Raw genomic sequence first — 26,709 nt, forward strand, 5'->3', positions numbered from 1 at the left:
ACCATGATCCACTCTTTCTACGGTCTTGTGCTGGATTCATTTCCCATCTAACCTTTCTAATGTCTCAAGGGCAAAACCGCAAGACAAGAGAAGCTTTGTGAGGGAAAAAGGGCTTTTTTTCCACATCGGTTTCCTCCCTGAGAAGGTTCAGGAGCTCATGATCACAGCGTGAGAGGTGGGTGCCATCTCTTAGACAAAAGCCGAGGGTGAGGGTCATGACTTTTGTTGCAGATGTGAATTTAGATGATATTTGCATATATATTAGAAGAACGAAGTCTGAGCTCACAGAAATGGTTCCTACTGTAGTATTCTGTACCATTTGGAGAGCAGGGAGATTATGGGCTTAGGGATTAATCCATGGAGGAATGTATAGGAATGTGTTCTTTTAGCAGGTTATAATGCAGCTCATGAGGGCTCCAAGTGTTATATAATACCTGACATAAAGAGAGACGTTTTTCCAGCCGAGGGAGATGTTAGATTGAGTTAGATGGAGCTTCTGTGGGGTTGCATGGGACTTAATGGGTACAGTGTGTCACAACAGTGTATGACACTAAGCTGCTCATAATTAAACAATGAGCATCTTGTAAAAACATCCCTCTAATCTGATTTCTCTGTGGTTTCCTATTATTTCAATATGATGAACTTGAATATGCTCAGAGTTTCCGTCAGAATGAATTAAAAAAAAATAACCTCATGCTTTTGCCGGAATATACTCCTTAACTCATCATCCCATCAGCCATCCACTGGCTATACTGCCTCCCCATGCAGGGTTGTGCAGGCTGGAGCTGATCACAGCTGACATGGGACACTCGGGACAGGTCACCAAACTACCACAGGGCTGACGCTCACACGCACTCACATTTACATGCAATTTAGAGTCACTAATCAACACAACATACATGTCTCTGAACATGCTCACCATATTTATGGTGATTTTAGGGGTTTTATCTTAAAGGGATAGTTCAACATTTTGGCAAACTGGCCCATTGCCATAATCGCTATAGTCATAGCAGTAGGTTCATTACCTTTATTTGTCGGTGCAAGCTATTTTTAGAACTGCTGAGCTCAGCCGTGAGCTGCTCAGAGCTACGCAACGGAGGCTCGTGGGATTTCTTGGTTTCCCTCATCAAACTCATCAAATACACAATCCAACAACTCCAAAACGCTCTGGTGGACAAGTTATGACCTGCACGTTCACCACGTTATGAGATAATAACGGAACTTTATGAGACAGAGTTGTTTTCGAGGTAAACACAGAGACTGCTTGCTGAAAAACTGTCCCTGAAGGCAAAACACATCAGCGGTTTTGCATGAATTTATCTCTAAAACAACTCTGTCATGTAACGTTCTGTTATTATCTCATAGCGTGGTGAATGTGCAGGTCACAACTTGTCCACCAGAGCGTTTTGGAGTTGTTGGATTGTGTATTTGATGGGTTTTATGAGGAAAACCAAGAAATCCCATGAGCCTCCGTGGCGTAGCTCTGAGCAGCTCGCAGCTCTGCTCGGTGGTTCTAAAAATAGCTTGCACCGACAAATAAAGTCTACCAACTGAGCTAAACACACACATCACTTTTTTAACATCTTACTAGTCTTGTTCTAACTTGTATGCCTGTCATGTGGTCACGTGTCTGTGTGCCACTGTCACTGTTGGTTAATGTTGTGACACACCAAACAATAACTAAGTATAGCATTCAAGTACTGATTTGAAAGTAAATTACTATGACAACAGTAAAACCTTAGAGGCGCTTGCCCTACACTCCATCAACCATCATAAGTACACACTACACACTGCACACACACACACAGACAGTGGGGCACTTTGTGCGCTGAGGAGCAGGACTGTGTACGTACCTCACTGAGGTCAGCAATGGTCAGGTTCATGCCTGCCAGTTGTTTCCAAACAGGCTCTGCCAGATTCAGACTAAGAGGGCTTCCAGTCCGGATTGCGATACCCAGGAGCACTCCTGCAGACGCAGCAAGGCAGAGCACATTACCCACACATCAAACTTCAACAATCCTGCATCGCTGTGTTGTAGGAAATGTTTTGCAACAATATAAAATTGATGTGAATTAAATGAAGCATGCTCATCGGTTCAAGCCAGATGTTTTATCAGCGAATATGCACATGAAGCATTTGTGTGTTTTAAAATAATTCATGCATATTTTCAGTTTTTTCAGTTTGTGTTTATCAAGGATTAACGCCCCAGAAGACCTGACTGGGAGATTAACTGGATTATACCTAGGAAGCGGAACATGCTCATGTGAAGAGGGGACTTGGCTGCAGGGTTGAGCAGGAAACAGTCTCTGTTGGCGCCCGACTCATCGCGACCGTTGGGGGTGACAATGAGCAGCGGAGTCAGGGCGTTCTGCAGCTCCTCGCACATTTCTGCGATGGACTCGCTGTAACCTCCACCGCAGTCGTCCACGGACTCCCCTGAGAGAATAAAAAAAAAGATACACTTTGCTTTTAATTTCACATTCTTTTTAAAGGAGAAGCCACATCAGAGACATGTTGGCGGATGTGGACACATACCCACAAATTTGACCTTCCAGACACGATGAGGGAGCAGTAGACTGTCTGGGCTGAATGAACTCATTTTGGCACACATCTGACCAAAGACAGACTTGGTTCCATCAGGACCTGCCAGACCCCCTTTGCTCCGGGAACGCTTCACCTACAGGGTCAAGAAAAACACAACGATAGTGGTTTGATTTGGTCCTGCTCTGTGCTTAATAAGTTGCTGTTGGATAGAGAGGAGGCTCTGGTGGAGAGGGAATGTAGGGGGGGGGTCTACACAGTAAAAAAAAAAAGAAAGAAAAAAAAAAAAGGCCAGGAACCACCGCAGACAGGTTGGTGTGCAGATCTCTCTTACACACACCAAAAAAAAGAAAAAAGAAAAATCCCCTTATGAAAGACATCACATGTAACGCTGAGGAGCCTGTCTGGAACACAGCCTCACAGTGAGAGGGAGGGAGGGAGGGAGGAAGAGGGGGAAGGAAACTACAGTACGAGGGAGGAGGAAACTAGAAGACAGATAAGACTCCTGTGCAGATGTTTACTATGGGCTGTTTTCACGTATTCCTACTGTACCTGTATCCTGTTGAGCTCCACCACAGGTCCGTGCTGTCTGTCCCTCACCATCGTGGCTTGAACCACCTTCCTGAAAGCTGCTTCCTGCTCAGACACAAAAAAAACATCCCACCGGGTAAATTAAGCTGCGTGCACTTTTGTTTGCATGTTTCTGGCTCTGAAAGCCAAGCCCACCCACCTTGCCCTGGGAGATGAGGATGCCCCTGAGCGTGTCGAAGCCAACCGAGGGTCCGTGACCCGTCTGCCCCAGCCTGCCCTCCAGGTCGAACATGGGTATACACGGGCAGAAGAGCTCCGAGATGTGATGCAGGAGGAGCAGCCTGTTCCTCAGGGCCATGATGGGGATTTCTTGCAGGTGGTTGTATTCCATTGGCACCTTTAACACAACACACCGAGAGTGAGAGACTGATAGCAGGAGAGACATTTGAAGGTTTGGAGGCAGCCAGTTTAATGAAGCTTGTGTCTGCGAAGCTTTACTGCCATCTACATGAAGTTACAATGTCTGTCCAGTAATAAGGCAGGTTTTAATCTATTCCCATTCATGATGTAGTTCTGATGTATTTCTGACTTTGATTGTTGTCTCCACTGATGATATTTATGGGATTATGGATATGTTTTTGCTTTCAAATAATATGACGCTGTATGTAGATATCAATTCTTGTTAAATATTTATTTTGTTACTTCTTTAACGCACAGGGAGGCAATCTCAAGCCAAATGATGTGCCCCTTAAAGGGGTAGTTCAACATTTTGTCAAACTGTTCCATTGCCATAATCCCTATAGTCACAGTAGTAGGTTTGTTACCTTTAATTGTCGGTGCAAGCTGTTTTTAGAACGGCGGAGCAGAGCCGCTAGCTGCTCAGAGCTACGCTACGGAGACTAATGGGATTTCTTGGTTTCCCTCATCAAACTCATCAAATACACAATCCAACAATTTTCTTTCTGCTCAGTAATAAAATTCTGCCAGTGTAATCTTCGTACCTGTGCAGGCAGTTTCCCAGCGTTGGTGGGCTTGCTGGTGGACCAGGCGAGGGTGTGCGCAGACCCACAAGCCACCCTGTTGATTTTCTTGCCCTGCAGCGCCGCCACCAGCCGCGGCCTCTGGATGGCATTTGTGGTCCCATCTCCAAGTTGGCCCTCGTCGTTGTCACCCCATGTGTACACTTCTCCTGTGCCAAACACAACAGCACAACAACAGATTTCTGAAAAGCTGCCACCCAACGCAACTGAGCTCAGCTCTTGGGAACATATATGGCAAACAGAACCTAAACAACAAAATCATCTCAAAGAAAAAGGACAAAAAGAGATGATAATCAATAATAATCAGCAGTCGTCCTTCGTCCTACCATCCTCAGTGCAGCACACACAGTGCAGTGACCCTGTGGCAATGGCGATGACCTTTTTCCCTTGTAGTCCCTGGACCTGTCTGGGCCGTCGGACGTGGTCGTCAGAGCCGTGGCCCAACCGATGATAGTCGCCTTTCCCCCTTAAAATGGAGAAAATAACATTGTCATGTGTATGTCATGTGTATTTATTGTGTCCTCTGTATCATTGTCAAATGTTAGAATTACACAACAGATCTGTGTGTCGGTACCACTGCACATACCATGTGTACACTGCTCCAGACTTTGTGAGAGCCACAGAAAACTGAGAGCCACACTCCACTTTGACCACTCCAAGGCCGGTGAGAGAGTCAATCTGAGGATTAGAAAAAAAAAAATTTGCATCATTAATCTCACCAATAATAAAATCCATTCCACCACAATGTTAACACAAATCACTGTGCGTCAAGGTATTCTGTTGTTCAGTGAGGTTGCTGAATGTGTTTGTAACTGTGATCTGATCATCTGTTTAATAATCTAGCACCTCCTGTTCTGGTGAAACAACAAATCTGAACGTCTTGTATACTGTGTGTAACAGTTGTGGCCGTGAATCTTACAAGGAAAGGAAAACTAATTTAAAGTTTGCTGCTCTTTTGTCTTCCTTTTTTCTTTTTTTTATATAAAATAACAAGTAAAAGAATACACCAGTGATGCTCCCTGACCTCCAGTACACACCGCTGTGTAATCTGCCCTACCTTCATGGGGATTTTGCAGCCATCGCTGCCTCCACGGCCCAATTTGCCATAGTCCCCGTCTCCCCAGGACCAGACCATGTCATCGTCTGTTAGACACAGCGTCTGGGCGTCCCCACTGCCACAGGCCACGTCGATGACCCTGTGACCCTGCAGTGCATCCACCTGGAAAAAAAGCCAAAGACACAAACTGTGACTGCTTGGGAAACACTGTCAGAGTGAATACGCGTCACAAACACTGACACTCGGGCAAGTCTATGTCACACTTAGGGCTGGCAACTGTTATTTTGAGCTGTGTGAGAAAGTGGGCTGTTGAAAGCGTCGACTGACCAGCTTGGGTTTAAGCTGGTCCTCGCTGTCTCCGTGACCCAGTCGTCCATAGCGACCTTTGCCCCAGGTGAAGAGCTCTCCGCTGGCTGTGATGCAGGCGCTGTGAGCTCCTCCGGCCGCGATATCCACCACTTCAACTCCCCTCAGGGACTCGATCACACGTGGGCGGTCACAGGGGCTAAAGTCAAGAGCACTCAGTTACTATAAAAACAAAACCTGTATGTCCTTGTTATTCTTAATTAGGACACCATCTATCATACTCCAATCCCCTTTCAGTACCCACCATTGCAACCTTTATTCCCTGCCATTTCTCCACTCTTGCAGACTGATTCATTGGTACCAATTTATCTATAAAACCATAATCGGCAAAACCCCTGTCTATCTTCGCTCTCTACTCAACCTCTATAACAATGACCACAATCTACGCTCCAGTAACCTCATAAACCTTCATGCACTTGCTGCATTCAATTACTCAGGACCACTGCTCCTGTTACTATTTTTTTCAGATTGGTTTTATACATTGTACATTTAAAATGTATTTACTTGAATATTTAACTGTTTTACACTTATTAATGTATTGTATTGTAAATTCTGCATTTGTACTTGTTATGTTCGATGCCTTTGGCCCAGGTCATCATTGTAAATGAGAACTTGTTCTCAATTGATTTACCTGGAAAATAAAGGTTAAAAAAAATGTGACGCAGGGAACACACTACGGCTCTCATGCATCTGTCTTCACACTGGCTGTGTGTGTCTGCTGCATCACTGCTACATAGTTTTTAGGCTACTTGAATGTTACATTTAACAGAATTTGTTTCTGAATTGTATTTGACAGAAAATGTCTCTAAAATATCACTGTCTCCGCATGCAGCTGCCAACAATGTTGGAAAATAGATTCCTATTCTTTTCCTCATGTCTGTGTCACATTCAGATTCAGTTTAGACACTGACAACTCTAACAGAATGTGTCTGATTTACATACTGTTTCTGGTGTGGCGTCAATATTGTGACATTAAGTGTGTTATGAGATGAGTGATTCAGTCTCAACCTTCTGTTCCCATGACCGAGTTTTCCATCCTCAGCTTCTCCCCATGAGTAGACTTCTCCCTCGGAGGACAGTGCCAGGCAGTGCTTCCCTCCAGAGTTCACAGCCACCTTCCTGATGAAGACGTGTTGGATGGACTCCAGTAAAGTGGGGGTGGACACGGACTCGGTGCCGCCGATTCCCAGCCTGCCTCCTGCTCCGTATCCTGTAGCGTACAGCTGAGGATCGAGACAAAACATGTCAGTGTGACATTACATACAGGTGCATCTCAGTGGATTAGAATATCATAGAAAAGTCAATTTCCAGTAGATAAAGTCAAAAAGCAAGGACTTAATTTTGTAATATTCACATTTTTTGAGGTTCTGAATTCTAGGTCTTCATTAAATGTGAAGCCACAACCATTACAATTAAAAGAAATTAAATAAATAAAGACATGAAATGTTTCATTCTGTGTGTAATGGATCTATATCATGTATTAGTTTCACCTTAAATCACTGACATAAACTTTTCCATGATATTCTGATTTATTGAGATGCACCTGTACATTTACAGTGTGCAGCCCTGACAGGTGCTGGTACTGTGGAGAGTCTGTGCACACCTTGCCATCGGCCGTGACGGCAAACAGAGTCTGCTCCCCTCCGATGAGCTGCACCGGCCGCAGCGTGGCGAGGGCTTCAGTGGGAGTGGGCACTTTGACCTTGGCCCCCTCGATGCCCCCCAGCTGCCCTCTGTGGTTGTGGCCCCAGCCATAGATGGTGCCACTGCCCCCGGCAGAGAGGGTCCAGTCGTCGGGTCGCCGGTTCATCCACTGCACGAGCTGCTCGTCGTGCTCGCGCTTGAACAAGTCATGACTCTCGTGGAGGGCGTTCATGCTCTCGTGGTCGGCCATGAGCTCACGAATTTTCTTTGTAACCTTCAAAGGGATGTGAAAGATGGAGGGAGGGGGGGGATTAAGAACAATGTCAGGTCAAAGTGTGATGGAGAAAAGTGAAGGCTGGCGCGGAGAGCACGGACTGGCACACTCACCTCATCCAGGAAGGGTCTTGGTAGAGAGGTTCTCTTGTCCAGAGCCACGGCCACTCTGGAGGCGGTGCAGTATCGGCGGAACCAGGCCCATTTATGGGTCTCAGCGCAGCAGGGTAAGGTGTCGAGCTCCAGATCACAAGCAAGAGCAACCAAGACCTGGACAAAATGTTAAAATTAACCTCCGTGAGAAAACAGCATTGAATAATCCACAACACTCTCGGGTTGTGAAGCCGCTGTGAGGACGAGGACAGGATTGTTATCGTACCTTGAAGAAGGGACTGTGGAGCAGCTGCTTCCCTCCCCTGACGATGGGGTCCTCGTACTCATACTGCCTCTGCAGTGCCTCTGGTAGACCCTTCACTAGAGCCGCCAATGCGCTGCCTGTGAAAGTCTGGAAGAAAATACTCATAAGGGACCTGGATTTCTATTAAATTTACCCGTTTCTGTTGATTTAATATCATCATTTTATCCAGTTCTGAAAGAATTACACACCAACTGCAGCAGATGGTGGAGCAGGGGAAGGAAAGGAAAGAGGACTTAAATGGTGAAGGTGGAAGGAGTTAATACATACACATACAAATAGAGTATATATACAGTATAGGATAATGGTATATAGGATATGGTATTCACATCATCAGATACTTTGTACAGGTAGTTGCCAACTTGCCACTCTCAGCTTAAAGCAGATATCAGTGGAATGTTTTTGTTAATATAAGTCCTAAATAGTCCTATTTTCCGTCAGCAATCACTTACATGAAGTATTTCAGCCTAAACACGAGTCTCTCCGTCACTCTGCTCTGCTGTAACCCGAGGAGAAAATTTTCCTTGTGGGATACAAGTGTTATCCAATGAGGAGAGAGAACGGCATGAAGGGCTGTGTGTGCAGCCAAGGGATGCGCGTGAATGTGGTGACGTAGCACGAGGACCAATTGATGCCTGACAAGGGCGGGGGCTGCTAACTCATGGTGCGTTCAAAGAAACTCGTACTTTGTGTTTTTCCTTCCTGTGAAGTCAAACCAGTTCGATCTGGTACGAGTTCACGGGTCGGAAGTTACGAGTGGCCGTTATAGGGAACTTTCACAGACAACAGGATGGTAAAAACACGAGCTACGGGTTACCTGGAACGCTACCAAGCCGTAGTTGTGACTTGAAGCTGTAACTTACGGTTTCAAAAGCCTGCCTTGAACGCAGCATTAGCCGAAACGGCCGTGAAGCTGATATCTGCTTTAAGATAACTAAAGCAACTGAATAATCTGAGTATTGTGTGAAAAAGACAAGATATACAATTAAGACTGTGTAGACAATCAATCAATCAAAGGATAAAAAAATATAAAATACATGATTTGGTTTGGGTGACCCACATTAGAAGTCAAGTACTCACCATGGAGCGGGCTTCACCTTCGCTGTCTCCCAGCAGCCTGTTGATGTTGATGGACTGACCGTACTCAGTGGTCAGGAGCTTCCGTAGTCTCTGCAGAGCCCACATTCTGTGACCAGCAGCTGAATCAAAGAAAAAATGATTATACACTTGATTTCTAACAGAGCTGAATCAACTACACTTAGATTCCAGTAAAGTCTCAGCTGTACTGTACCTAGTGCACTGAGCTGGGCACAAGCAGCAAGGGAAGCAGCTAGTCGAGGCACGATGCTCCTGTTGGAGGCAAAGTTGAGCCTGAAGTCCAAGAGACATGTGACCAAGTCCATGGAGGGACAGGACAAGATGCAGCGGTCAGACAGCAAGTCTTTAGGACCTGAGAAAAGACATAAAAAAAGTGTCACAAGCCTGTGTTGTGTCATTGTATCATAATAATTTGATTACAGAGACTAGAATACATTACATATGACCATGTGAGGTACAAAATTGATGTCAAAACCAGTGAGAACATTGTGACTCACCAGCAGCAGGCATGATGGGATAGACGGTGAAGCGCCAGCCCCATCCGTTGACGGAGCCGTCACTGGTGAATTTCCATTTCAGTTCATCTCCTGGGATCCGTAATTCACTGGACCAGTCGGACCACTCCCGGCCTGAAACACACGCAGCGTGTCAATACATTTATTCAAGATCTCTTGTCTTCACATTGAGGTTTTACAGTCTTCCCCTAATCACCTGATCGAACAGAGACAATCCTGTTGGCTCCGTCCATGATTGTCAGCGGGTCATGGCGTCTCTCAGTTGAACACTGCCGGTCGAATTCTATCCTTAGACCCTCAGCGCCTTCAGACAGGAAAAAGAGAGGTGTGTGTTCAAGAGGCGGCCCTTAGTGATCTCCTGGAAATTGTCTAGTTCATTCAAGTTCCTCTGAATACTGAGCTCAGTGTTGAACTCGAGTGTAAATCAAAAAGGCTTGTACAGTGTTTTTTTTTTTACCTGGGATCTTCACAGTGCCACTGGTAGACGTGTCATCTGTGTACGGATGGCTGCTCTCCACGACAACTGGCTGGGAGGACAGGCGGCCACTCTGTGAATCCGTGGCGACGTCCTCCAGCTCGGTGACGCACAACTCCAGCAGCATGTCAGCGACCTGCACACAACCCAGAGCCGACCGGTTAACAGCTGACTTTCTGTTTATCACAGACACAGACACATAGACACACACACACACGGACTCTGAAGAACAATACCTGTGGATAGGCCGTGCCCATGCCAGACAGCACAGCGGACAACACCTCCTTGCCCTTCTCCCCGGAGCGGCAGGACACCGCCAGTTTGAGCAGGTCCACCATCACTCGTGTGTCGTCGGGCACGAGGAGGCTGGTGAACTCGTCCAGGTGCTGAGGCTCCGGACCGACCACTTTGCTCTGGCTCTCCGAGTCCTGTTGAGCAAAAATGAGAAAGCGGCTGAGTCATGCATGCGCGGCTGGCGTTCGACAGATATGAGTTTGTCATCGGCCGGGCAAACCTCTTTCGTCTTTGTCATGGTCTCGGCGATGATGCTGGCTGCTCCCGGGTCATCGGTGACGGGGATGAAAGGCCGTGAGGACGCACCAGAGGCAGATGGAGTCACGGCTGATGATGGGGTGACGGCATCCTCTGATGAAGGAACCTGCTCACACACAAGAACACACAGAATCAGCTCCAGTACCGTTATAATAAATGTTTTACCGCATTGGTTTTTGCCCGCAGTAGTCGTTCAGAAATGACCTCGCTATTGAAATGTTTAAATGGAGAGTTCATTACGCCTGCTTTTTGTGGAGCTTTATCTCACCAGTATGAGCCTCAGTGTTTACTGTTCTTTTTACACTGTGTCAGACCTGCATTAAGCTGCTGTTAATTAAACTGAAACATCTGTCTGCTATTTGTTATATTAAATAAATGAGCTGGTTAAACACAAGGCGTCTTTCATTGTGAAGCAGCCACAGGAAACACAATAGGTCTGTCAGTGAAGTTCATGTCAACCACGATGCTCACCGGCGACGTTTATCTGCAATACATGACACGGTCCTTTATTCTTTTATAGTGTGTTTTCTATACAAACTAAAACGACACCGACACCAGCTGCTCCACACAAAGTTACTGTTCAACATGCCTTTAGCTGTAGCTCAGAGGTGTCTCCTGATCGACTAGGACAAAACTCCTCAGGATCACAGCTTTAACTCCCAAGAATAATAATGGAGAAAGTTGTGGTAGAAAACTTATCCAGAGTTGGAATTTCAATCAAAGCCCTGTGAGAGTATCTGGTCTTTCTGAGATGCACCCAAATATAGACTGCTGATGGTTGTATTTACACACCTGGTCATTATGGATACAAATACACAATGCACAGGCCACAGTTTTACAGTAGTTCAGCACAAAATAAAGTTGAGGCAGCGCTTTGATGCAAAAAGAGTATGCAAACCCCCTCACTGACATTTTTTAAGTTGACTTTTTCAGGTAGAGTGAGGTTTGTTGTTTTAAAACCAAAGCACAGTATAGAAAGCGCCTGTGTGTGTTCCTTACATCACTCTTCTTGTCCTGCCAGGGGTTAGGGCTGACCCGGTCCTCAGTTTCAGGTGGGACTGGGGAACTCTCTTCATCACTCACGGAGGATGAGGATGACGAGTCTGACGGGGGGACGGGGGAGCTGGAAGGACACTCGGCTGGCAGTATCATGCTGGCTGGCATCAGTGCACCGACCGCTGCATCCCTGAGGAAACACACAACACGTCCTGTCAACACTAATACTGACTAATGACAATTAATGGTACCAGTCAGCAGATTAATTCATTTAGAGGTCATTCACACTTCACACTCACCCCGTTTACAATTCCAGCCTCAGCGGGGCATCATTTATTACTAGTTTGTTGATGCAGCAATTAGGATTTTAACTAGTGCTAAACAAACAAGATGATAATCCTCTGCTGCACTGATGCACGTCTCTGCTGCTTTTACAATAGATAACTTTTACTGATTATAACCAAGGCTCAATTACATGTGAGATCTTCCCACACTGCAGACTACTTTATCACGTGTCCAAGTCAAGATTCCTATGAGTTTTGCCATGTTAAGTCGTCTGGGCCATCAGGAGAGGATCTTTTAGATATACAACTTACCTTGCATACATGATCTGGAGAGCTGACAGTACATGAGACAGAGCCTGCTGTTTGGCCAAGTTGCCGTCCAGACTGAGGAGAATCTTGGCCAGAGATGGTCGATTGGGCTTCACACTGCTCTGCCCGCTCATCTTGTTGCTAACAACTGATGAGTCACTGTCTGACTGGACACCTGTGGTGGACAGCAACAAGACAATGCAATGTCACCAACGTTAAACACCTTTAACCAGCCTCAGTTGCAGAGGTGAAGAGTCACCAGGATTGATCCAGCTGTTCCAGTCCAACTACTTGATTAAAAACATAACTCCTACTCCTGCAGATGTTGCCCCGGTCTTGTCTGTCACCTACAGGCCGGAAAAGTCATAGCTTCTGCAATTATGTTTGAGTGTTGAAACTGGAGCTGCCTACATGAGCAGTTTGTTGTCACTAACTTCAACTCCATGTGACTGGGTCAGTATTTTTAAGGAATGTGTATTAACAGTAGTAATTAACATGCTAAATTAAAAGCTTATCAAAACTACCACCAGTTTGAATAAAGAATCCTGTCATCCTATCACATGATAAAACTACTCTCTGAATTATACAGATTGCAACGATGCATTTGCTTTTGTATTTATTTTTATTCTTTCTTTTTTTTTTTTTTTTCAAGTTCAAACATTTTACTTCAGTCACTTCACTTGTTTGACTTTAAGCTGCCCATAATTACAGACCCTATTCTAATAATAATTGAAGAGCTCCCCCTTGTGGACAATCTGCTATCTACTAAATATAAATGTTGATGGTATCTAACTAACTACAAACCTTTAACCTGCTTCACATCTAAAAGCAGTTATCACAATCCTGACCATCAGAATTGACATAACTGGGCAGGATGAACAAAGAGAGGGAGGATTACCTAAATAGGAAGCTCCAAGGGAGTCTCTGGCCGTCTGGAAGAGGACAGGCTCGTGAACCGAGGGCGTGGTCACATCCACAGTGGTCCAAGCCACGCTGTGGGAGGAGCCACAGGCCACTCGAGTGATCTTCTGCCCCTCCAGACCCTGGACGAGGGTGGGCTTCCTGTTGACTGTGGTGGTGCCGTTCCCCTGCTGCCCATGGTCATTGTCGCCCCATGCATACACCTGACAGAGGAACATCATTTTGTTCAGAGTTCAGTACAGAGCACTCTGTATGCCTGTCTCACTAATCAAATAAAAATACTTTAAAGAAGAACTATGCAAGTCTGGTCACTTGTCCACTGTGTTGCTAACCCTCTACCTGGCCATGTGCATTGGTTTACAACAAAGCCAGAGAAAAATCAATATATGGAGCGATGGATAACTTACAATGTTATGACGTGCCTATCTGTGTAGTCTTAACTGTCATAAACAAAAGATTACAAAGTGCGTTTGTGTTGCAGTGTCGCAGAGACGAGAGCTGGAACACCGGGACGACGGCCAAGTACTACACTGATGTTGAAAGGTTGGTTTTCAGCCATGAGACGCCAGGTGGAAGGCAGAGAGCCTCCGTTCTCACTCGTAACAAGTCACAAGTCATGTAGTTTAGGTAAAAATGTAGCATAGCCACGAGAAAATCCTGCTTAGTTCCTCTTTAAGATACATTACTGAATAGTGTGGGAACACATCTTGACTGGGACTTCAGATAAAATGTGAAAAAGTAAAAGGCACTGCTTCGAGTAGGTGGTCAAACACTGAGCAGCTGCCTCTCATCACAGAAAGTAACATGCTAACACATATAAAACTTATTCCGAGAGAAGGGATTATACAAGGTGAAATAAGATGAGTAACAGTAAACGTCAGAGGTGCCGAAAAAGTAGAGCGGGAGTCAATATATCAACTGTCACTGGAGGAGGAGTAACTCACAGTGCTGGAACCGAGCCACAGCAGTAAATGAGCAGTGTGTGAACGCAGTGCTGTGTTTTATAGCACTCTGCAGGTGGAGGTCAGCGCTAACCTGTCCTGTGTCTGTGACAGCCAGACAGTGAAGTGCTCCAACGGCCACGTGGACGATCTTTTTGCCCCTCAGTCCTTCCACCATCTGGGGCTTGCGCACATGGACGTCAGTACCATGGCCCAAACGGAAATAGTCACCTTTCCCCCTGTTTGGGAGAAGAAACGGTTAACATATGAAAGCCAGAGGACGGATAATGAAAAGATGCCGCGATGGCTCGTCCATCCATCTCACCATGTCCACACCACTCCAGATTTGGTGAGAGCCAGGGAGAACTGTGCTCCACATTCAATTTGGCAGACGCCCTGTCCGTTGAGTCTCTCGATGTTCTGCGGGATGTTGCAGCCCTCGCTGCCTCCACGGCCAAGCTTTCCAAAGTCCCCATCACCCCAGGAGAACACCAACCCTGAGAAAAATTTAAAACATTCAATACCAACCAGGAACTGAAGCAAATCCACCCTTCAGAAAAAAAAATCTACTTCTGAAAAGTATTCATTTCAAATAATGAGATTTGATTTGAGTTTAATATAAGTCATCAGAAGCTTGTTGAATAAATTTCCCATCACATTTAACACTTTCATGAACAAGCCTTTGGTTTGTGATTTTGTAATTACACAAGCTGGTATAATGTGACATGCAATCAACACTAGGGCTCAGAAAATAACAAACAGGACATAGTTACGTGCATTAACAGAAATACCTTCATCAGTAAGGGCTAGAGTTTGAGCATCCCTGCTCCCACAAGCCACCTGGATCACACGGTGCCCCAGAAGCACTTTTACCTAAAGGTGGAAGACAGAGGAACAAGGAGCACACGGTCAATGTAGACACTTCATAGAAAATTTGCTAAAGCAGAAAAATATTATAAACAAATTAATTCATTACATTTCAATACATGTGCACATCTCTGTCGTTACCAACTATAATATCATCACCAGAAGAGGATGTAAGAACGAGGCGAACGTACCAGTTTAGGCCTCAGCTGAGTGGTGTTGTCCCCATGTCCGAGGCGGCCATATTCCCCCAATCCCCAGCTGTATAACTCTCCACTGGAGGTGATTGCAGCGCTGTGAGAGCTGCCACAGGCGATGTCCCGGATGCGCTTGGTTTTCAGTGCTTCAATTAACCGAGGTTTGTCACAGTTCCTGTTCAGAGAATCATTGTTTACTTTTACATGCTGAACAAAAACATTTGACATTTTCCATTTCCGCCAATCTGATTTAAGATATTAAGAGCAAGACCGTTATCTGTGAAGTCATTACGAGCATAAAGAGCAGGAAATCACGTTGAATGAAGCCATTAAAGCGCTATTCAAGAATACTCAGCATCTGTGTAGAATAACATACATTCTGCTGAAGTGTCCCAGTTTGCCGTCGTCTCCCTCTCCCCAGGAGAACACCTTCCCGTCAACGGTCAGCGCCATGGCGTGGCGTCCCCCAGAATGCACGGCGACCTTCTTCACCACGTAGTTACTGAGTGCAGTGATCTGACGGGGGATGGGGATGGTCCCGCTGGACAGGCCCAGGCCTAACCTGCCATTCGTGGCCTCTCCACAAGCATAGATCTTCCCTTCAACTGTCACTGTAACAAATAAAGGTAAAGTTACAGACACTTTAGGTGTATGTTACAAAAGAATATAAACTCCAAAGGCAATTTTGACGCACCTGCAAAGAGGCTTTTGGATCCTCCGGCCACCTGCACCACGTTGAGTGCAGAGAGGGTTTCAGAGAACGAAGGCACCTTGATCTGTGAAGAACACGGACAAAAGCGATTAGAGGACGGTCTGAGCCTCTGGTGCAGGCTCACCCCAAGGATTCACCTCAAGTACAATTTTGAGGACTTGTCTTGAACTTGAGTATCTCCATATTGTGCTACTTGAGCACATTTAAAAGAGAAATACTGTCCCCCGCCACATGCAACGTTTTACATTGAAAACACCACTAGAGTAACTAGACTAGACTAGTTTATTAAAGTCATGGTTATAGATTTTCTAAGCAGCAGAGCAGATAGATTTAGTCCTGCCTAAGCATCAAGAAGGTCAAAATAAATGTTTTCATTGTTCATGTGACGATATTTACTTTTGATAATAACTTCATTTTCTTGTGGTGACCATGTGCTGAATAAAACTGTTTGCATTTATCCTGCGACTGCCTCTGCGCCTGCTACAAAGTGTTCAATACAAATACACAAAAGCCTTCAATTTGAATTACTGTTTCATTATATGGCGAGCTGCACCTTAGAGCCCTTGAGTCCTCCCAGCTGATCCTTATCATTCAACCCCCAGACAAACACTTTGGTCCTGATGGTGGCTGCCGACTCCAGGCCTGATGATTTCTTTCGAGCAAGACTGAAGGACAAAACCAAAACACACAGCGAGAGAGTCAAATCCAGTTCACTTCATCTCCGTTTTTAATTTGTTCTCTTGATTACTTGAAAATGCGACAGTAAAAAACACGGCTGCATCCTGGTAAACATAGCTGTACTTTTAATTTACACTATCTAGGACACTCTAAATGCAGCTTAGAAGTCCTCGAGCGTTATCTTTTATAAGGGCATAACACCGTGTACCTGAACACTGGAATATATTTATGTGAGCAGACACATGCCGTCCACCCGGCCATACCTTCCAGTGGCCGTTTTGTCATCATCCTCTTCTTCATTGTCCGACGCCAGGAAAGGGACTGTGGCCAGGTCTTCATCCTCTGCCCTGATACGCCCCACGATGCCGAGTCCATGAATCTTACAGTCGATCCCAGAGCTGCGGCACTGCTTGATTGCAATCTCAATGTACCTGTGATACTGTTGAAGACAACATCCAGGTCATTCCAATGCTAATTTTACAACCATTAACAACAAGTAGAAGTTGATGACAATGACGAAGCCGAACAACCTCAGTGCAGTCACTGAGCAGGAGGACGGTGGTGTCTGTGGGATTGATGTTGATTGTCTTCAGCTCGATCAAGTTGTTCAGGGAACTTCCACCTGCATTTTCAAAAAAAAAAAAAAAAAACATTTGTTGGTATATGCTCTTTTTGTTATGTCTATTTATTTTTATTTCATTCAATTAATTATTTTTTCTGGATTGGTGTCCAACATGTTCTTTAAAATATAAATATGAGCATTGTGATCCTTCTGTATGTGTATCTATGTACCATATTGTTGATGCTCAATTAAAAGAAAATGAAAAACAAAAACAAACATTTGTTAAGAAGAGAGAGTAGGTTTTAATCATGCGTAACCGTCATTAGCAGTCAAAACCCCCTGCATATGAAGGAAGAATTCTTCAGTAAAAACACAAACCAGTTGTCTTAATTAAATGGCAAGAAACAGCCAATGATGGTAGCTACACATAAAGAAAAATGTAATTCACCTGACACGACCACTAGTGAGGGCATGTAGCTGCTGTCTGCTGGGTCTACAATCATCTTCAGCCTGTGTACAAGAATGTCTGGGAAAAGCTCCAGACGAATCCAGTGCTGCAGAGTAAAAAAATGACAAATCCCCTCATGTGATGCATTACGCTTTAATAAAGCAAACTAAATAGACTGTCATCCAGCTTATTAGAGTATGGAATACAATCTCCTACCTTTCCCTGCGAGCCGGAGGACTGCCAACACTGATCACTGCAGTCAATGAGGCGTGAGGCCTGGTTAACCGAGGATGAGACGTTGAGGCTCTTGACAGCGCGGGACCAGTCGTCGATCAGCATCCCGCGCTGGCTGCTGTGATGCTTCTTGAGCTGTTTTCCTGAGCGGCCGCAGAATGCTGGAGACTGACCTGATTGTAGGAAAGATGAGCAACAGGTTCACACACACACATACACACACACACAAGCAGACAGAAATATAAACACTGTCGAGTCAGAGGGAAATGTGTGACTAACCAGGCTCGTTGATTCTGCCAAAGGAATGTCTGGTGTTGTGTTTGCGGGTCTTGAAGCAGTTTTCACAGAAGTCAAAGTCATCGCAGTTCCTACATTTGAACCTGGGGCCGTTTATAGGGAACATCTGACAGCCGTCACACCTGCAGAGTGCACAGAGATCGTGTTTAAACGACATTTTGGGAAACACGGATATTGTAACTGATATAGAGAGGAACCAGTGACGTATCCATACCTCACTCCTGGGTGAACGCTGGGCACCAATTCCATCTCAGACAACAGCCCAGTCCAGTGGGACTGCTGAGGGAAGTCTACAATCACATCCTTGCCGTTGGCACTGAAAGCTACAAAAAAAATCAATTAGCTCCATTAGTAAAGACAACAGGATACTCAGCGTGTTCAACAGATACTGTATCTGATCATCAGATAGTGGATGATTCACTGTTTAAAGGCCACAGAGACGGCCTTACCTTTCACAACTCCCACACTCCTGTGAGTGACAGAGCCCCATTTGTACTTTGGTGTTGTGACTGTGGGCTTCACCCTCACTTTGTCACCGATCTTTATATGGGACGGAGAACTTTGTGGTGGGAATCCTGGTAAAGAAAAATAAACATCCAAAACGTGTCAAACATGTTGCTGAGGTTGCCCCAGAGCAACTCACATTCTCACCAGAATCATGTCACATTGTAAAAACTTACCAAGTAGTTCAATATGAATGTAGCGGACCCAGTACGTTCCTCCTTTTTGCTGCCAGTCACATTGCACATTCAAGTCATGAAGTCCATCTCTGTCCAGTTTAATCACTTTCCCGACATCTCCATCGTACACTTCCTCGTACGTTCTGCAGCACTTGACCATCATCCCCACCTGCACAGGAGTCAGTGATCATTCAGACTTAACTCACATTCCTTTAAACTTTGGGATAGTTCAACATTTTGGCAAATTTTGCCATAATCCCTATAGTCTTAGGAGTAGGTTCGTTACCTTTAATTGTCGGTGCAAGCTGTTTTTAGAGTGGCGGAGCAGAGCCGTGAGCTGCTCACTACTCTGCTCAGCTGTTCCAAAAATAACTTGCACCAACAATTAAAGGTAACAAACCTACTATTCCTTTAAGGTATTTTGAAGAACTCTTGAAAATGTCGCTGCTCTCACCTGAATGTTCTCTCTAACATAAACTGCATAATCATCGTTGCTTTGGAAATCGGATCTCTTCTTAAATGTCTGGCTTTCAGTCACCACCACACCTGGAGGCTGATATAAAACACAAGCAACGTTACATTGGCTCTGTCCATTATTGATTGAGTTAGGGCAAAAAATAATAGTTAAAAGTAATGTACCACAGGGAATGTCGGCTCTGGCTCCTCCAGCTCCTCCAGCACCTCCTCATCGGAGTATTCATCTGACACAGTGTCGGCATCTGACAGCTCAGTGACGTGAATGTCTGGATGGTCCAGCAGCCAGCCCACCAGAGCCTCAACACCTGATGTATACGCTCAATTATTCTCCAGAAGTCCATCTCAAAACATTATGTATCAAGACACAAGTACAGCAGATACACTGCTGCAGAGACGGCTACAGAGTTTTAGTGAAGAGGTGAAAGTTTCCAAAAGCAACAGTCACAAACTCAGGTTTATGTGATATGACAACATACCTGGCACACCAGAGGCATTGCCCGTAGTCCCTGACAGAGACTTCAGTGCAAACTCAATGTTCTTCCGTGGGAACCCCATCTCCATGAGCTGGAGGACTATGGGTAACGGAGGGACAGGAGACGTCTTCTGTTTCTTCTGTTTGGGAGGTCTGACGTGTTGTATGGTGACAGGGGTGGTGGCCTCACTGGAGCTGCTCTCCTCAAACAGGGGCGAGGACGGGTGGGCGGATTCCACGGCCAGGTACTGACACACTGCCAGAGCTGCTGCCTGCACACCCACAGACACACAGATAACGATGAGCTCAAAGTTAACACACCAACTGGATGTATGAATATTTCAGCTGGACGACCATTAGGAATTATGGACTTTTCCCCTCACCAATCTTATCTACCAGCACAGACAGGAGAAGGGCTTACCTCAGTGTTTCCTGTGGATCCCACCTGTTGCCCTAGCTGGCTCTCTAACAGCAGCATGGTGGCTGCTGTCCTCCTACATCTCTTGTCATTAGCTACATCTAACCCCTCCTGACCTCCTCCTGCTGCTTCAGCTGCCACACTGGTTGGAGATTTAATTGGATAGCTAATCACACTGTTCAAGTTTCCCATCTGTGTTTTCTGAAGTCTCAAGGTATTTGCTTCTGCTGATGAGAGAAGAATCTGATACTTATTTCACATCACGTGTGTTCTGCAAATCTGACTATTGCTTCAAAATGCAAATAACTGACCCATCTGACGGGACTTTGAAGCTGAACTTGCCGTTCAAAAGACCCATTTCTTTATCAATATCTTAGGTTTGTTTCTACTTGCCGTCCACACATCACTGCTGCGTCACTTCCATGCATGTATTAATACGTGTGTTTAAAGTAATTGGCGTTAACGCATTATCATCACGCTAACTTTGACAGCCCCAAGTAAATAATTTGTATCGTCAGTGAAATAAGTCAGAGAGTAAACTTTTGTGCTTGATCTAATTTTGTGCAGCAGGGCTGCACCAGGCTACTGAAGAAGGGTTTATTGACTCACCTCCATCTCCTGCCTGTCAAAAATGGCTTTGATTGGGGAAGGCTGGGTGGCAGCAGACAGCAGCTGCTGCAGGAGGATCAATGGCGGGAGGGGGCCCTCGGGAGACAGATCTCCTACATCAGGAGACGACACCACTGGGTCCTCTGCAAACAACATGACAGACAATATTATGTCTGGGTCAAATGTAACATTCTCTCTAAGGTATAAAACTTTTGTGATTATAGCAGTGTTTCAAAACTCTGTTGAGCATTTCAGTCTAGATCCACCCACATATCATCCTTTGCCAGGTGTGCATATTTTGTCATCATTTCTTGCCTTGTATTAAATGATCTTTCTTTGATTATTCAAAAAATGACTCTGTTTACTATTGAGGACAATGAAAAAATTAGCAGTTTTGTTGAAATGAGTACCAGAAGGCTGACCAAGGGTGACCAAACCCCTGTAGGGGTGCATATATATGCATACTGTATGCCTGCAGACTCAGAAAGAGTGAAAAAGGTGAGTCACCAAACCAGAAATTTGTTTTTGCTAATGTTTTTAGCGCAATCTCTCCCTCCGTACAAACGTTCCATCTGATCCAGCTCCACTGGACTTTCAAAGTAAAGGTGACGCCAGCTGTAAATTAGTTAAATAGTGAAACAGCTGCGCTTTTATAGCCGATTTTAGGATGAAACTCTGAACATAACCTGGTCATAGTTTCGTGTGAAATGGAAGTGCGAAACAAAAGACAGCCGAAGTACCTGAGACACAAAAGGAATTGATAATTCACTTCCTTACCAGAGGGGTTCGGTCCGATGTCCACAACTGCAGGCTGGGAGAGGATTTGCCTGAGTTTGTCCTGATGAGACAGCAGGGCCCGCCCTGCCTTCAAAATATACAGCCTCAGCTGCTGGCACCGGAGCAAATGGATGTCCACCTGGTCAGCTGCAGACATAATAGATTTGATTACTCAGTTGACTGGACCTTCTGGCCATTAAATCAACGAATCCTCCATAATTAAATCAGAGCATCCTACATAATTTAAACCAGAATTTGTTATGGTCATGTGGACATCATTTGTAAAAAACGAACTGGACAAGCAATCAATCCTCAAAAGATTAAGTCAGATGTGAGACAATTAAGTCTACAACATTTGTGTTGTGTGCCTCAGTAGTTCCTGTACCTGTAAGTCCTCGACTGAGGGACTTCTTCAGACGCTGTTTCTCTAGTTTGCTTCCAGCCAGGCTGACCAGCTGGGCCCAAACTGCCAACATGGGCTCAGTGAAGGGGAGGTTCTGCACGCTGAAGGATACTGCAGGCAGCTGAGGAAAACAGCAGTTAAATAAAGTCAGTTGTTTGCAGTTTTAAGTTTAAGTACTGCTGATGTACTAATTGCATGTTACCAAATCACAATCGAAACATTTCTGTACCGGTCTCAGGTGGCCGAGCAAGCAAACCCTGCAGGTCCTCATCTCTTGAAACTGGACAGTGATTCGTCCTTTAGGGGTGATGCGTGTGACCGTTCCCTCTCCGTGCTCTTCATGAATGACCTGGCCTCCCAGCCTGAGGCGCCCATCAATCCCTCCGATCACCGCCAGCACTGCCATCAGGCTGCCCACTCTGGGACCCTCTGAATCAGGAAAATATTCCTCAAGGAAACACTGTAATAGAGTCAGGAGGAGATTTATACTTAGAAATTAAATCATAATAGATGTATTGTTGAGAGTTGACGTTTAACACAAACACCATTTAAATCCAAAGCACTGCAGCAAATCTTACTGCTTCAGACTGGCAGCCGGCCATAACATCTCCGATGGAGCTCAGCTGAGCGTTGATGTAATCATTTATCAGACTGTTCCACTGGCCCAGAGAGTGCAGGGTACGCAGGACGGTGACGATCTCCTCGGCCAGGGTGCTGCTGTGAGTGGCTGTCAGAGATGCCTGGGGGCGGGACTTCCTCCTTCTGAGGGAACCCTCTGTGGGGAGAAGGTGCCGATTTTAAAATACACATTACGATGCGAAACAACTGAATTTCATTTAAAGCTCGATTCAGTGTCACACCTCTGAGGAGGGGCAGGTCTGATGAGCAGGTGCTCAGCAGACTTCCCAAGAAGTTGAACAGCTTCTCCACCAGGAACTTCATGTCCTGGGAGCGCTCCATCTTGTCCCATGAGGGCAGGACTGCCTGGAGGAGGCGCAGGGCCAGGATCTGGACACATGAAGGGTGCAGAGGACAGAAAAACACAGGTGCATCTCAATAAATTAAAAAGTTTATTTACATGTATGTCAGTAATTCAATTCAAAAAGTGAAACTAATACATGATACAGATCCATTACACACAGAATGAAACATTTCATGTCTTTATTTGTTAACACTTTATTTGAATGGGTGTTCATAGGACTGACATAACACTGTGATATCCATGACATCACACCTGTCATAAACATCAATGAATACTTATGACAGTTGTCATTAAGTGTCATTCAGTAAATTATGTCTCTTTTGAGATGTCCTTGTTATGACAACTTGACATAAACCAAGACAACATAACCTGTCATAAACATGTAATAGCGGACCTAATTGTCAAACTTAAAATGGTCATGGTTATGAGCGTATTATGTCAGTCTTATGAACACCCATTCAAATGAAGTCTTACCTTTTATTTATTTAATTTCTTTTAATTGTAATGATTATGGGGTACTTTTAATGAAGACCTAAAATTCAGTATCTCAAAAAAAATTAATATTACAAAAGACCAATTTAAAAAATGTTTAATATGGAAATGTTGGTCTTTTAAAAAGTATGTCCATCTATATGCACTCAATACTTGGTTGTGTCTATTTGACTTGAACTACTGGAAATGGACTTTTCCATAATATTCTAATTTGTTGAGATGCACCTGTACTTAATGAAAGCAGCTTCTTTACTGTACTGTTGCCTCCCTCAGGAATTAGAAGCAGACACATTTCACACACTACCACAGTGACCCACCTGTCTCTGCAGAGTGATGGCGTTGAACGACTGGTGTCCCTCAACAATCCTGATGAGCAGGCCGATCCATGCGGAGGTGCTGAGCGTGCTGCACATCTGGGGCATGAGAGCGATGCTGCGTATGAAGCCCAGCGTGCACCAGCTTCTGTGCTGCTCCCGAGAGACCAACCTGTGGGAGTGACAGCCTGACAGCAAAGGGTGGGTCGAGTTAGAATAAGATGATTCCAAAGAGCTTGTTGTGTGAAAAGTCAAAAGGCCCTTCGCCGACGTGGCAGTTGAGCTACCTGACTTGTCGTTAGCGCCACTTTCCACGAGCACCCTTAGGAGCCCGCATAGAGTCCGCGTAGCATCTGTTTGCAGCACCTCAGCGTAGATCCCGGCTGTTAGAGAGAGCATTTTCAGCAGGTTGACCGTGCTGGTTAGCATCATGGCTGTCGGATGACTGCTCTTCTCCATCAGCTCGCCTTCTGTAACAAAGGGAAGATTTAAAGTCCACCTTTGGTTTGTAGTTATGGCCTTTACTGAGGCAGTAATATAAAAAATACCTGTGTCATCCTCTGTGTCCGAGTCTTCGGTGGGGGGCTGGGCGGCTGGTGGAGGCTCTGCCAGTTTAAGATCATATTTCCCCTCCTTGCCCATCCTGTAGGAGTTGGTGCTGCTTGTGTCCCACTGCACCCTGATCCAGCCGTCCTCACCCAGCTCTCCGATGACCCGGCCCAGGCCTGGCGCTGGACCGTCCTGCACAGAGTACACACAGAGTCAGATACTAAACAGCAAACCATTATACTAGTAATAACATATGGCCCTTTTCCACTAGCGCGACTCGGCTTGCCACTTTTTTCTTTTTTTTTGCTTTTCCGCTAGCACCTAGTAGCTGGTTCTTTTTGGGAACGCCTCAGCCCAGGTTCCAAGCGAACCGTTGTGATACTAAAACATGACATCAACTGACTGCCTTCCACTGATTGGCCAGAGCGTCGTCACTGGAAAAGTTGCGACGTCCGACACAAGATTTAAAACACACCAGCAACAGCGCCCACTGGTCTGTACTGAGACTGTTCTTTCATGAGAGTTAAATGGCTGCTGTGTGGAAAACCATCGATCGAAAAAAAGAGAGCGAGACAAAGCGACCGCCCACATTGAGGAAGAACTCAGCTGTGACGCAAAATGACCTAAACCGAGTCGAGGTGAGTGGAGCCAAGTAGAGCTGTAATTGTGTCGTGGAAAACGGGCAATAGAGGCAATCCACTATGAGAGATCTGGATACCTGATCTCCCCATTTCCAGTCGACTCCCCTCATGACCCTGGTGCCAATCTTCATCATGGCAGCCAGCTCAGGGCCAGAGGAAGGTAGGGGGGCGGGGGCAGCCTCCTTTCTGGACTCCTCCAGCACTGTGGCTGAGCCTCCATGCGCGCATAAACTCAGGTCCTCTTCACTGCTGTCTGTGCTGGGTCCTGGAAATACAAGAGCAGAAGGGACATCAAACCCCTGCGGTCACAGGGGGACAGGTGCTTTCTGAGTCTGCTCTGGCTAAACTGAGTGCTGACGTCTAACTGGACAGTACGCACCTACGAGCCTGAGGATGCTCTGCGTGAGAGCAAGTATGCCGGAGTTTAGCAAGAGACTGAGGCTGTTGGACCCGTGTTTCAGGGACAGCATGTGTATCATGGACAGAAGGAAGCGCGCTTGTGGAATGGTGCCAAGGCTTGGTCCCGCTGGGTTCTCATTGGTGATGGTCTGCAAGGGAACAGGCTGCACACCTGTTACGAGACAAACATATGGTCAGTAAGTTTCCCACAAGCCTCCCACTAGTACCTGTTTCTGAAATAAACCGGCCACAGTCACAGTCACGGTCACAGTCGCACAACTCACCGAGCTCTTTGAAGCGGGCGCTGGCCTCGAGCAGGATGTTGCGAACATTCATGATGGCCCAGGAATACAACTTGCCAAAGGTCACCTCCAAAAGCATGCGGTTAAAGGGAGGGATCAGATCCACATCCTTCAGGCAGTCAGACAAAGGCTCTCTGAGAAGGACAGATGAAACAGAGGAAGGCTGAAAACAGCAACATGGACAGAAACACGGGGACTGTGTGCATTAAAAACTAATGAAAAACTGTTATTCTATACACTATCAATGATACTTTACAAGACATACATAGTTTAAAGGGGACCCATTATGCTTTTCAGACTTATAAATGTTTCAAATGTTGGATACTTGTTTTAGAGGACACGGAAGTGCCATATCATGAGGTAGGTGTGTCTGGTTTTGTAACATCACAACTTCAGCAGAAGTTTCCTATATGGCAGCTCGCCTGGCTCTGGCCTCAGTGCCCAGTGGTAATGCGAGAGGGGGCGTGTCACTATGCAGCAGGCCCTCAATACGTTGACCAATCTCAGCTGAGTCGGCGCAGTAAGTGGGGAAGGAGGGGAGCACGCTGAATCCGAGCGTTTCAGAGCGAGTTTTTCATCGATCGAAACTTTCAATAGTGGCCCACCGGGGTCCAATATCACATTAAAAGCCCCTGAAATGCGCATGACAGGTCCTCTTTAATGTCTTTTTTACAACAGGTCTGAAACTGCTGACTTACCCAATGTTGGTCCCTTCTGGTATGACCCTTTGCCAGCCACAGAGCATCGCATACTGCACAGACGGCAGCAAGAAGCTTTTGGAGGCCAGCTTCAGCATGGTGTCGATGCCCTCCAGCCTCACCTCTGCCCTCTCCAGCTGTGATGAAAGAGAGTCAACATCTGTCACGCTTTGACTTTCCTTCTTTAAAAACATATCCACACTCTCAGTTTGACTGACTGGTGATCTGTTGCTTCACTGTCACCTGTTTAAGAAGACACTTCCTTATCTTCTCTACGTCCAGAGGCTCTTCTTTCAGGACAAACTCCACGATGGTGCCCATAAGGCTGGACTGAGAGAAGATACCCTGGACACTGTGTTTCAGCCACCGGTACTTGTGGACACTGGTCACGGTGTTTAAAAGTGGATGCCATTTGTCCTGCTGTGAAGAAACAAAAGATTCAGGAATGTCAGAGCAACAACTGCTGCATTGTCGTTCCTGCGATATACTTTGCATACAAATCCATGGGTGTTAAGTGTAATGCAAGAAAAATGGTTCACAAATTCA

The 26,709-nt window shown here is 45.6% G+C and overlaps 1 protein-coding gene across 3 annotated transcripts in view; it reads right to left on the reverse strand.

Annotated features, from left to right (window-relative positions):
- Positions 1-26,709, reverse strand: part of herc2 (HECT and RLD domain containing E3 ubiquitin protein ligase 2) — a 48,220-nt gene that overhangs the window by 4,101 nt on the left and 17,410 nt on the right. For 2 of the 3 annotated variants that reach the window (XM_083970667.1, XM_083970668.1), the window contains exons 32-87: positions 26,407-26,583; positions 26,164-26,300; positions 25,448-25,599; positions 25,144-25,335; positions 24,842-25,029; positions 24,123-24,315; positions 23,862-24,044; positions 23,578-23,762; positions 22,647-22,794; positions 22,365-22,561; positions 22,016-22,246; positions 21,769-21,907; positions 21,384-21,530; positions 20,607-20,749; positions 19,584-19,851; positions 19,270-19,412; positions 19,085-19,183; positions 18,631-18,799; positions 18,400-18,525; positions 18,165-18,273; positions 17,933-18,072; positions 17,636-17,826; positions 17,420-17,525; positions 16,940-17,031; positions 16,673-16,848; positions 16,285-16,396; positions 15,714-15,795; positions 15,396-15,630; positions 15,017-15,194; positions 14,750-14,831; positions 14,284-14,455; positions 14,053-14,197; positions 12,995-13,220; positions 12,100-12,271; positions 11,507-11,693; positions 10,470-10,613; positions 10,192-10,383; positions 9,938-10,091; positions 9,677-9,784; positions 9,463-9,594; positions 9,159-9,317; positions 8,948-9,066; positions 7,832-7,957; positions 7,567-7,722; positions 7,139-7,453; positions 6,544-6,758; positions 5,497-5,674; positions 5,170-5,331; positions 4,699-4,790; positions 4,439-4,578; positions 4,074-4,261; positions 3,272-3,469; positions 3,094-3,177; positions 2,536-2,677; positions 2,242-2,436; positions 1,854-1,966 (exon numbers count right to left, since the gene is read on the reverse strand). In XM_083970667.1, coding sequence (XP_083826793.1) covers positions 1,854-1,966; positions 2,242-2,436; positions 2,536-2,677; positions 3,094-3,177; positions 3,272-3,469; positions 4,074-4,261; positions 4,439-4,578; positions 4,699-4,790; positions 5,170-5,331; positions 5,497-5,674; positions 6,544-6,758; positions 7,139-7,453; positions 7,567-7,722; positions 7,832-7,957; positions 8,948-9,066; positions 9,159-9,317; positions 9,463-9,594; positions 9,677-9,784; positions 9,938-10,091; positions 10,192-10,383; positions 10,470-10,613; positions 11,507-11,693; positions 12,100-12,271; positions 12,995-13,220; positions 14,053-14,197; positions 14,284-14,455; positions 14,750-14,831; positions 15,017-15,194; positions 15,396-15,630; positions 15,714-15,795; positions 16,285-16,396; positions 16,673-16,848; positions 16,940-17,031; positions 17,420-17,525; positions 17,636-17,826; positions 17,933-18,072; positions 18,165-18,273; positions 18,400-18,525; positions 18,631-18,799; positions 19,085-19,183; positions 19,270-19,412; positions 19,584-19,851; positions 20,607-20,749; positions 21,384-21,530; positions 21,769-21,907; positions 22,016-22,246; positions 22,365-22,561; positions 22,647-22,794; positions 23,578-23,762; positions 23,862-24,044; positions 24,123-24,315; positions 24,842-25,029; positions 25,144-25,335; positions 25,448-25,599; positions 26,164-26,300; positions 26,407-26,583 — 8,934 coding nt within the window. Of the gene's footprint in view, positions 1-1,853; positions 1,967-2,241; positions 2,437-2,535; positions 2,678-3,093; positions 3,178-3,271; positions 3,470-4,073; positions 4,262-4,438; positions 4,579-4,698; positions 4,791-5,169; positions 5,332-5,496; positions 5,675-6,543; positions 6,759-7,138; positions 7,454-7,566; positions 7,723-7,831; positions 7,958-8,947; positions 9,067-9,158; positions 9,318-9,462; positions 9,595-9,676; positions 9,785-9,937; positions 10,092-10,191; positions 10,384-10,469; positions 10,614-11,506; positions 11,694-12,099; positions 12,272-12,994; positions 13,221-14,052; positions 14,198-14,283; positions 14,456-14,749; positions 14,832-15,016; positions 15,195-15,395; positions 15,631-15,713; positions 15,796-16,284; positions 16,397-16,672; positions 16,849-16,939; positions 17,032-17,419; positions 17,526-17,635; positions 17,827-17,932; positions 18,073-18,164; positions 18,274-18,399; positions 18,526-18,630; positions 18,800-19,084; positions 19,184-19,269; positions 19,413-19,583; positions 19,852-20,606; positions 20,750-21,383; positions 21,531-21,768; positions 21,908-22,015; positions 22,247-22,364; positions 22,562-22,646; positions 22,795-23,577; positions 23,763-23,861; positions 24,316-24,841; positions 25,030-25,143; positions 25,336-25,447; positions 25,600-26,163; positions 26,301-26,406; positions 26,584-26,709 lie in introns of all 3 variants that reach the window. The other variant, XM_083970666.1, reaches the window with a different exon arrangement.

This window comes from Trachurus trachurus (assembly GCF_905171665.1).
Source record: "Trachurus trachurus genome assembly, chromosome: 4".
Lineage (NCBI taxonomy): Eukaryota > Metazoa > Chordata > Actinopteri > Carangiformes > Carangidae > Trachurus > Trachurus trachurus.